General features: G+C 38.3%; 2 protein-coding genes across 2 annotated transcripts in view; both read right to left on the bottom strand.

The window, feature by feature from the left end:
- Positions 1-433, bottom strand: part of LOC122070431 (nucleobase-ascorbate transporter 6-like) — a 1,274-nt gene extending 841 nt beyond the window's left edge. Inside the window, exons 1-2 of the mRNA XM_042634577.1 lie at positions 360-433; positions 183-278 (exon numbers count right to left, since the gene is read on the bottom strand). Coding sequence (XP_042490511.1) covers positions 183-278; positions 360-433 — 170 coding nt within the window. The remainder of the gene's footprint in view (positions 1-182; positions 279-359) is intronic.
- Positions 434-3,044: 2,611 nt separating this feature from the next.
- On the bottom strand, positions 3,045-8,676 carry LOC122070433 (nucleobase-ascorbate transporter 6-like). The gene is made up of 14 exons (XM_042634579.1): positions 8,508-8,676; positions 7,656-7,753; positions 7,340-7,516; positions 7,141-7,241; positions 6,651-6,726; positions 6,433-6,492; positions 6,021-6,205; positions 5,633-5,729; positions 4,832-4,918; positions 4,175-4,233; positions 3,981-4,072; positions 3,810-3,887; positions 3,564-3,724; positions 3,045-3,448 (listed from the first exon to the last, which is right to left on the bottom strand). The coding sequence occupies exons 1-14, from the start codon at positions 8,623-8,625 to the stop codon at positions 3,230-3,232; spliced, it is 1,608 nt and encodes a 535-aa protein (XP_042490513.1). The 5' UTR covers positions 8,626-8,676; the 3' UTR covers positions 3,045-3,229.
- Between the last annotated feature and the right edge of the window lie 2,702 nt (positions 8,677-11,378).

Raw genomic sequence — 11,378 nt, 5'->3', positions numbered from 1 at the left:
GCATGATCTATGTAGCAGGCCCAATTTAAATTGGGATGAGATTGAGATTTTTTTTAAGTTGTTGTTGTTGTGGTGGTGGTGGTTAAGGCATCTATATCACAATCAATTCTTATTCCTTTCTTCTCGATCAGAGAATGAGAACTGGGAGTCACTGAGGACCTGCAACAAAAATAAATGCTTACAAGTGGACGCTATCTGAAGATGAGAGACGCTGAACTAATCCCCAATGACACATCATACATATTGTACCACAAGGAGGAGCAAGGACGGACCCACCTCTGCAACAACGATAACGAAAGTATTATGCAGCAGAGAATGAAAGTCTAGACATCAGTGACCAGTCCCTTTCTTGCATTTACACCGCCAGAACGAACTCTCCGGCACAATTCACGGCCTGAGAGTCAGCAATGGTGGCTGTATCTTTGTTGCTCATGTGGATATACACCGCATGAAATTCTCATTTCCCCAACAATGCCCACGTTTCTTTTGTTGTGGTGTTGCAGGTTCACTACTACGTTCTTAATGTCTTTACACTGCAGTCTCACCATTGCAAGTTTAAACAATAATAACAAATTCTTTATTCCAACTTAATGGGATCAACTACATAAGACCCGCTTGATAATGTTTCTACCGTTTTTATTTTAAGAAAATAGTAGAAACATAAATTTCCGTTTTTAGAAATATAAACAGAATTGAAGGTGTTTGATAGTCATGTTTCTGAAAGTCGAGAGTAACCAGCGAAAAGAATGGCCACGAGTCGTTTCCAGAAATGGCCTTGTTTCACCTGGGTCGTTTCTTGAACCATTAATAGGTAGAAATTTCAATTTCTATCTTTGAAAATAAGTGAAACAAAACAGTTTTATCAAACGTTTTTTGTTCCGTTTCTGGCATTTCTGGACACAGAAACGGCACAAACGCATTTCTTGAAACGTTATCAAACGGGCCCATAGATTCATACCATGGTTATAAAAAACGAAATGATTAATATTGATTGGATCAGAATGATATCAACTTTGACCGACCTCAATACACATGTATGGTCTATGGGTAAAATTGTAATAAAAATTGATCTATTTTATAACAAGGATAGATTTGTCCAATACGATCGGATCCAATCTAGACCGATCCATATTGGTATTGAAATGGTATCGACCATGATCGATCCTATGGCCACTCCCAAGTTTTGAAACCTTGATCCATACACACAAAAATAAGGGGAAAAAAAAAGGTCTAAACAGATAAAAAGGGAAAAAATTGATGGAGAGTATATATAGAAAAAAGGGAACAAAGTGGTAACAGCAAGAGGAATAGTCACAGCCCATCAAGTAAGAAAAATCTCAACTAGTCGGCTATATGGATCATTACCTTCCAATATGTAGAAATACAACCCTAAAACGATACAGAAGGTAATGGAAAAACAAGAACAAGCAACACACACAGGTTTATAAGGTTCGGTAAGATTGCCTACATCCTCGGTGAGATGAAATCCTGCTTCACTATCAATGGAGAATAGAATTACAATGCTCGTCTTCACAACTCTCAATATTGTTTGCATTTCAGATAAAGAAAACCTCGCTACAAACATATAGCGAAAAAAAAACTCTAATCTGCAAAGTACAAAACTGCCCTAAAACAAAAAATTCGAGCAGGGGGCGCAGCCCCCCTACACCCCCGCTATGCAAGGGGGCCTCCTGGCCCCTTGCAACCCCCACAGATCGCCATACTACCTATCAGGGGGGCCTACACCAAGACTCCCTAGATTAAACTGTGACGGAATACAAGACATCATACACCAACACAATAGATTTTATTCAATGTCATACTCCTAGTCAGCAAAAACGGGAACGACAAAAAAATAGAAATGGACAGTACGGGTTTTAAACAATAAAATTTTTGAACTATAAGTCAAATAAACAGTCAAAAAAACAGAGAACGGAAAAAAAAGGGAAAACAAAAGGTATGAGTTTTAAATGTGTAGATTTTAAACAAACGAGACCAAAAAAACAGTACTATACTCGTATAAATTGAGAAATTATTACATGAATACTTGTATCTAATGTTCAAAATAATTACAGTATCTAACATTACTGCATGTATATCTTATGTCTCATTTTAAGTTTTATGATATATAATTGAATATCATCCACTACCAATTCTAAATTCATACATCACACTAATGCATATGTATGTTCAATTTGAATTAGGAGTCATCACTTTAGAAACATTTTTCAGCAAATGCATCAATTTGTATCTCAATTTCGAGATCCATACATTGATACTGACTTGAAGGTGATATCATGAGAAATATAGGCCATTGAGTTGGCTTTAAGTCGGCGAAAGAATCAAGTGGATCAGAGTTTGGGAGAGAAAGATATAATCAATTCAGTGGACGTTATGTTAAACAAGTTTAAGTCTTAAAAAAGCCAAAAAACGGAAACGTGTTTAGAAAGAAAATGCTTGTCGTTTGCTGGTTTTTTAAGTATCTTTGAAAAGCATACAAGAAAACGTGTTTTAAATAGTATAAAACCCGTTTTAAACACATTTTTACTGACAATGATCATACTTCGAACGAGACTGAGACTTGCATATCATTCTTCAAAACTTCTCCTCTTGTCATTTTAGGTTTGCTCCGAATTCTTTTAACTCCTTTGATCTGAATCATATCACTCATTCTCGTTGGGGCATCCTCGAGCCTCCGTTGAATATAACTATATCACCTTAAACAACTTTCACAGAATTTGTCATTGGGGTAATTCCCAAACCTACTCTAATATGCTCATTTTTTATTTTATCCTTCCTAGTTTTACTAACATCAATCTTAACATCTCATCTCTGCCACATAGCTTCTAGCTTCTACATATGACACTTTTTAACTGCCCAACATTATGCTCTATACATCATAATACGACCAGTTCATCATCCTAAATATATTCAGTGGTTAACATAAAAATATTTAAGGCAGGTAATTTGCTCCTTCTGCACCTTTAAATCCATTTCACCCCTCTTAGATTTACAGAAAATTAAAACCAATTTACGACTCAAAGTAGAAAAAAGAAAATTTGTTGCTTCCTGGATACATTTATATCACTACTGTCTATTTGATTGAGGAATAAATTTAAAGGAAAAAAAAAAAAAACAAATGCATTGCAGGCTGCTTCACTTGAAGATACTGAGAGAAACAAGACTAGTATCGCACAGCTTTTGAACCATGTCTTCTTGATTCCATCGTTCAAACGGACGGGAAGAACTTGTTGAGGTTAAAAGGTAAGGAATAGAATTCCTCACTCCTTGTGTCCGTCTTGAAAGACCGGAACCTATCCCACCAGTGCCTTCCCCTGTCTCTCCTGATTGCCCTGTCCTTCCGATGCAACGTTATGTCTAGGTATAGTGCCAGGATACCAGCTACAAATGCTTCGGAGGAGAAGGGCACGTTGACCATGTCATTGAACTGCCAAGAACAACAGAACAAACTCAGAACAGTACAGCCATCACTAAGGTGATTACCAAACTCATATATATGATAGCACAAGGGGAGATCAGAAGGAACGAAGGTTCATGCATACCCATCTTGCACTAGTGTGAACTGGACCATAACCCTTAATTGCCGTGTACTCATTGAAATATTGAGGCACTGACAAGCCCATGAAAACAGAGAAACCTAGTATGAACTTTGTTCTGAAGCTGTTGAGATTGCAGAACTGGAGGAAGCTCAGACCAACAGAACCTATTCATAATGAAAATTGTTAACTAAACTAGTTAAATATATAACCCAAGATACCAAATGGTTCTCACTTTCAAATGGCACATACCCACGTAGGCGAAGAACAGGCAATACAATGCTGCAACAATCGGTGAAGGAATAGATGCAAAGACTGCTCCAAATTTTCCTAGATAGTCAACAAAATTCGACTAAGATCAGAGACCCAAGACTAAAGAAACAGCACCCATAAAATTTCTTCACAAAATCCCAAGCAACTTACCGAGAACGGAAAAGAATAACATGAAACCAGCAGATATTTGAACCACCCTTCGGCTACCAACACGGGTCAATGCTAATAATCCAGCATTTTCGCTGTATAACAGCAACAGAGCGAAATTTACAAGTCAATGAACAGCTATCTATTGTTCCTAATATAACCCAATAAAGCACTGATTCCCAATCTTGAGACCTTACACTGATACTGAGGACCCATTTACAGTTCCAAATAACCCAGAGAGCAAGATCCCAACTCCCTGAAATCAGAAATATCAAATAACCAATTTAGAAACAGCAACATCCAGTTCCAACTAGAATTAGAAAAATTCAACACTAGCACCAGGCTGCAGCGTGTATAATGGTGGCACCATCAATGCTTACCACACCTAAACCTATGCACCATTTCAAACAGCTCAATCAATGGACAACATCAGGGATTATTATATGCATAAGGAACATGGTACATATTGCATAACCTTCCCTTCTCAGCACAGGGATTTTCTGTGCAAGCTTCTACAATTAACGTGGGTCCTTGTCATCCGGATTTTGGGCCCAAACTATCACCTCCTTTTTGATGTTAGGGTATGCCACCTCCAAGAGGTGTCCCACCTGTTGCATGGATTGACCATGGACAGAAACATCACAGTATTTGTTTTATCCTCCTTTCTCTTTGCTACTTTGAACTTCTTATTTTATTTTCTTTCCCCTTCTAAACAGGAAGTTGAGGGGATCATAAGCAGGGATACCAGATATTTCATGGGTGCATAGCATGCCATAAGTAAAGTTCTCGAATTGTACTGAGTTTCAATGTATCGTAAAGAAATAGACAGCTGTTCCACTGAGTTTTATTGTTACCTGCCAACCAATTCCACGGCTGAGAATAGATGGTGGCACCGGAGTTGCACTAGCATACCTTGCAATTGCAATGAAGGTACCGGTGGACTGCATTTGATTATGAAAATTTGTCAGACTTTAGTCAACCTCAAAGTGTCAAAATACTGCTAGGGTCCAGAATGCATGAGGCAAATATTAAAATATCCACACTAGACAGTAATCGAAAGGCCAATATTAACTGCCAAAAATGCACTTGAGACCACCAAATTGTCATTTTCAGCAAAAGGAAACATAAGTGCCAAAAAAACTAATCATAAGCTGCACCAAATGAAGCCAGCTCATTATAGTTATAAGTATTAGCTCCCAACATGAACCACAAACAACTGATCATGAGAATGAGACAGACCAAGGGAAGCATCTCAAATTTTTTACGTGATATGGATTTTAAGCTATAGATTCCTCAAAATGTGCTCTCAAGCACCTAAACTTGGATATTGTGAGTGCCCTCGCTCTTGAATTCATTGAGCAAGGGCATTCTTGTAATGGAAGGATAGCTCATAGAGCTCATAAAACATAATAGAGCCGCAAGCAACAAAATGCACATCATCATGGACAATTTAGAATATCAACAGCAACTGATTAATAAAACATCTGGATAGAAATAACTAGAAGTGGAATTTAAAAATGTTCATTTTTCTGGGGTAGGGGGGAGAAAAGAAACTAAATGGTCATTTTTCTTGGGGTGGGGGTGAAAAGAATCCAAAGCTCAATGACACATCTAGATCTATAAGCACAGTCATGACTCATGAGAAGTGCACAAACCTCGACAAGGGCAACAAATGAAGCCATCATCATGGCAAAGGCTTCACCTGCGTCAAATGTAGGTGCTCCCCACTGGAATGGATATGGAAGTCTTATCCTGTATACACAAATCAGAGTATAACACTATTCATCAACATCTAGGATAGTTTATTGTACTGTATGAACCTTATATAAATGGAATCACAGGTTTTGTTATTTGAGTATAACATATATAGACCTGATTTCCACAACACGTATAATTAACACTAACTAAAATGCAAAAGCAAATACTCAAGTCTCACAACTGGACCCAGCATCTAGCCTATCATAGTAGTGATGTCAGGATAAGTGCACTACTTAAATTCAAGAGGAAAAAGTTGGATTAAAGTTCAAAAGACAAAATACTTACCATGGAGCTGAACTCACAAGCCCAGATCTATCAGTGCGGCAAGTCAATTGAGTTCTTGGAGCCGCATTCTTATAGGCCCCACCCACAGTAAGGAGGTGGGCATAAACCCACACAATCGCCACAGAGAAGATAACTGCAAACCGGTCAAAAACATGCCTCTCACTGCGTATAACATGGGGAATGTACTGCAAAACAGGAATTTAAGCATTTAAACCTGTTAGTCCAGTAGAATCACAGCCTAGAGAAAATAGACATACGGAATTGTCAGTAAGAACCATTAAATAATTGGGAAGTGCCAAGAATGATTCATAATTTTCTCCACCCATAAAATCCTCAAGTTTTGTTCATAACTTGGTGCCTCGCATTTGGAAAAAGAAAATTTGGGCTTATATGATAGATTAAAGAGCATTACCTGTGAGAAGATTATTAATATGATGAGCTCTGGCAGTCCAATTTCCACACATTTAGCAACCTAAAAATCAGAGGCAAAATACTCAACCTCAAAATTTTGAGCAGGGGGACTGAACATGCAAAAACTAGCAACAAAATCTTATTGAGAAATACCAAGATAAAACATAAGCACAACATTTACAAGCTAGGACAATATCGAAAAAGACATGCTGTACTTACACCAGGAAAACCAAGCTCATAGAGTCCAAAACCAGCAAGAGCTACCAATGGAACAGCTGACAGAGGACTTAAGTATCTAAACAAATATAAGAGAAAAAAAATAATAATTAACAACACTTTCACAGGCAATGATCACAGAACGCAGGCAATCATTGTTCCTAGAATCCCTCTGCTAGATGCCTACTCCTTTGGAGCATGTATGTAGAATTGTGAGGACTGAAAAGGGTATGTAAAGTGTATGACAAGTCTGAAATGGCTTGGACAAGTCATTGTTGTTAAGAATTCACAGGTCTCAGGTTGACCTGGAATGTACTATATAAAAGAAATGTGTGAACCAGCCAAACGAAAGTGCTATTTGGATGCCCCCTCCTTTTTTTTCCCCTTCTCAACATCTTCCAATTTGGTATCATGCAGCATTAGCTCATTAAAATCCCATCAGTTCAACAAAACTAGGTACTGCACAATTTTAATCCTCAAATTCTGGACCAACCTTGTGACATTACGCCAAAGCCCACTGAATCCAAAGACTATCTGAAGAGTCGAAGCAACAATAAGGGACCCCTGGATTCCACGCATAATCCGCTCAAATTTCTGTGCAGTCATAGAAGACATGCAGCATAGTTAAAATCAGATTTGACTCAAAACACCAACAAAAAATCAGCCATAAGGATGGGTTTAAATTGATAGACCTCATGAGGATCAACAATATTACTGTATCGACCAGCCAAAATTATTGATATGGTGGGTGCCACAAAGGTATACGACCCTCCAATCACAGCAGGTAATCGGGTCCCAAACAATGTCTGGGCCAGTGTGTTCAAACCAGCAACAAACAGTAGTGTCTGGATAACTCTTGCTTTCTCATCCTACAAATTGCAAAAATGTGATTCCAGTTGAGGACTCAAGAATGTTATCTAAGGAGAAAACAACCACACAAACAAAACCAGATACAATAGAGTGCAAAGAAATGTCAATTGATATGGATTAATTCTTCCAAAGGCTTACATTTCCTCCTCCCATCTGAGGAACAAGAGCAGTCGGAATGATAACTGTGGTGCCTAGCATGACCAGGTAATGCTGGAAACCAAGGAGGATGGCCTCCGCTGCAGTAAAAATACCCAAAAGGATTTAAAATGTAAGAAGAGAATTTTCTAAGAAACAAATGCATGTAGTAAAACCACGAGGAGAACTAACCGACCAAAAAAAAAAGGAGTGAGTTTCATAACATCCAATAACAGAGGATGATAGAGGCAGGTTACTACACACAAAGGAGATACAAAAAAAAATTGCAGCAAAAAGAGAGTCGAACCCAAGTGGGTTCATCCAGAACAGTGGAAAGCTTAAAAACAGAGGTAAGCCAACTCAGACTTATCCTAAGTTCTCAATGCGACTACTTGGAGCCCACCATGGAAAATCTGCACCACATTTCCACTTCATTTGTGTTAAATCCATCCTTGAGGTTACATTTGCTCGCAGGTGTTAAGCAAATACAAGACAGAATTCAAGCAGAGAACAGAAGAAAAGCATGGAAAGTGTAAAATAAAAACTAATTCCCCCTCCCCAAGTCCCCAACACCTCCATCCCCAAGAAAAATATGGAAGGAAATCCGAACAGATATCATTTTGACTTCAAAGAAGGAAAAATTGAAAAGGCAAACGTGAGTTCCAACAACTAAAATAAAGCACCAGAAAAATTAAGATCTTCGTATAAATAATCATAAAATGGGGGACCAAATGCAGAACTACAAAAATAAACTACCCAATTTTTACTAAATAAACCACATCACTTCTCTTGAACAGGAAACAACAAAAAAGGAAACCAAAAACAGAAAAAAAGATAGCAGATGTAGAAACTCACGCCACGGAGGAGGGCTGGTCATGCAGTAAGCAACATTGGGCAACTGATCCTTTACGGGATGTGGCTGCAACTCGTCCTGTTTGGGCGCCGGAGCCGCGCCTCCACCTCCTCCCGCCATTATCTTCCTTCCTCACTGCTCCTTTTCCTTGATTCTTCTTCTTCTTCTTCTTAGAAATTTAATTCCCCCAAAAGCGCAATCAACAACGACCACAAGCCCCAGAAAGCCAACTAAGTAAAACGCACCCAGATAAATCTCTACTTATGAAACTCCAAAAAAAAAAAAAAAATAGTCCCTCTCTCTCTCTCTCTCTCTCTCTATCTACTGTGTGAATGTGACATTTGGTCCTTAGGCTCCTCACTCCTTAGCTGTATGATAAGGACATGATGTGTGCTGTAATGAAACTGAACTGATTTTGTTGGAGAATGAATAATGAATCTTATACGTTTATCAAAAAAAAAAAAATTTAATGAATCTAATAGCCGTCAATTTGGACCACCAGAGAGAGTAGATGAAATGGGTCCCAAATCATATGGTCCAGAACCCTTCGACTTGTCGGATGATGGCAAAGGAAGTTTTAAAAAAAAGGGAAAAGAACCCTGCTACGGTACTACAGTCTGGACTGAACGTAAAAGACTATGCTGTCCCTTCATCGCATTTTAAAGATGTTCCTGTGTATTCTTTCATTCATTTCGGCATAGAATCATAGAACAGGTAGAGTTTCTTTGTCCTACAAAAACTTTAAAAAATTTCAATGATTTCGAGTCTAGAATCTGGACTTTGGACTCGAAATCAGTTGGACGTTAAGAAATTTGACTCAAGTAGATCAAATGAGGGAGAAACCAACATCACTTGATTGTCAATTGGTTGGCTCGAACTGATTTAATCAGGTTGAATAGGTTTTAGGTAAGGATGAACATTTGTGACTAATGATCCGAACCTACTCTAGCTCGTCCTGAGCCCAAACAAGGCTGGGGCTAAGATTTCTAATCCTAAGGGATAGGTTAGGGTTGAAAAAAACATGAATAGAAGTCTGGGCCCAGCTTGGCCAGGGCCAACCCGACTTAGATTTTAACCTTAATTTTTAGATAAGGGTTGTAACTAGACTTATTTGACCATAGGCTCCAAAAAATACTATTTACCAACTAAGTGTGATAAGGATTTTCTTTATAATTTCCCCAGTCCTCTATCATCCACCCTATTAGCACTTTTTTTTTTTTGCATATGACACAAATGGCAAAAATAGGGGCAATCATGGTTAAGTTGACCCCTGAAAAAAATTAGGGCCAATTGGATCAACTCGGCCCATCCTGGCTCATGTTCACCCCTAATTTTAGGTATATATTGAGAATCAAACTGAAACTAAACTACTAAGATGTAGTTTGGTTTTTTTATCCCAATTATCTATTATTATGTAGATTTTTGGAGAAAATAAGTAGAGAAAAAAATAAAAGGGAGGATATTATCAATCCTACATCAAATAGAAGGGAGGAAGAAATCTCGGATTTCTAAACACCAAATCATGATGTCAAAGTTAGTATGTTGACAAACCAATAAACTTTGGACGAAACTCCTCTACTGTGCAATAGAGGTGACAACTCAAATCTAATGCCTTGGAACACTTTGAGGCATATGTCCATGAATTGGGTTCTTTGTCAGAATGTTTCAAAGAGTTGGATCTAAGTTGCGACCTCTATCATGCAGTAAAGGAGCTGGGTCCGAAAACTTTCTACCTATATATATTATGGATCACCAGACCATGGTGTCATGTGACTCGTTAATAAGAGGTGTTGTGGTATCTCAATGAGAATTTTATCTCCATCCAACGATTTATGGTTGATCATGCACCATGCATCATGCAAGACAATGTATAAAACCTTCTGCCACATAACATAAGCAAATGATTTTTTATTTATTTTTCCTTCATTTAGCTTGTTTGGTATTTTACGAGTTCAGTTCGATTGGTCCGATAAGTGGTGTCTAATCGGATGCGCATTGGATAAGATCCGGATCCGTCAGAAAAAAACCAAACAAAAAATCCGTTTGGTAAATATCAATCAAATCTGACGACTGACTGATGTCTATCATACAAAGTCCTCCCTGTAATGAAGGAAGATACTACTGTACACTGCCTACGTATGATGAGACGTCGCTTTTCGACCGTAGAAATGGTGTCAGCAGGGAATCATATTCATCATTCACTCCATTTGTATTTGTTGAGGGTTCATGATTCGGGTCGAGAATATGGAAAATGGGTTAACAGAGACAACACATGTGAGCGTAGTATATAAGCTTCATCATCGGAATCGAATCTAACCAAATCAAAGACACTGCTATGGAAAAGAATCTGTACGATCCAGATAAGACTTGTAACGTGATCATGAACCGTTCAAAAATTATCAAATAAGAAAGATGAATGAGACAATGGAAACGTTTTAATGAAGGGGCCCACTTTGTGATGGGCCTGCTGGAGTGTGTCTTATAGAGTCGTAGTTGCGGGGCCTTCCACACTAATACGCAATATATATGGGACAAACTTTTCTCTTTCAGGGGCGAGGTGACTACACACGAGGTCGCTAAATGACCATTGTACATCTCTTGGGTACACGTCCTTGTGTCTACGCTTGCATGTGTCACGTATACTTAGGAAAAAAGAAAGCTATTCACTTGCATGTGTCACGTATAGACACAGGTAGACACGTAAAGATTAGGATGCTTTCACCTCATGCACTGAAGATGCCTCCGCGTTGCATCCCAATTGGTTTACATGCTTGCGTAGTAGCCACACAAGCGGGTAGCAGACTTCTACCCACTTGTTTGTTTCATTGTTTGTTACTTATTTATTTTTATTTTTCTTTTTTCTGAAAAATGGT

This window comes from Macadamia integrifolia, unplaced genomic scaffold, assembly GCF_013358625.1.
Source record: "Macadamia integrifolia cultivar HAES 741 unplaced genomic scaffold, SCU_Mint_v3 scaffold913, whole genome shotgun sequence".
Taxonomy (NCBI): domain Eukaryota; kingdom Viridiplantae; phylum Streptophyta; class Magnoliopsida; order Proteales; family Proteaceae; genus Macadamia; species Macadamia integrifolia.
Note: the sequence above shows the minus strand (reverse complement) of the source record. Positions and strands in the feature narration are given on the sequence as shown.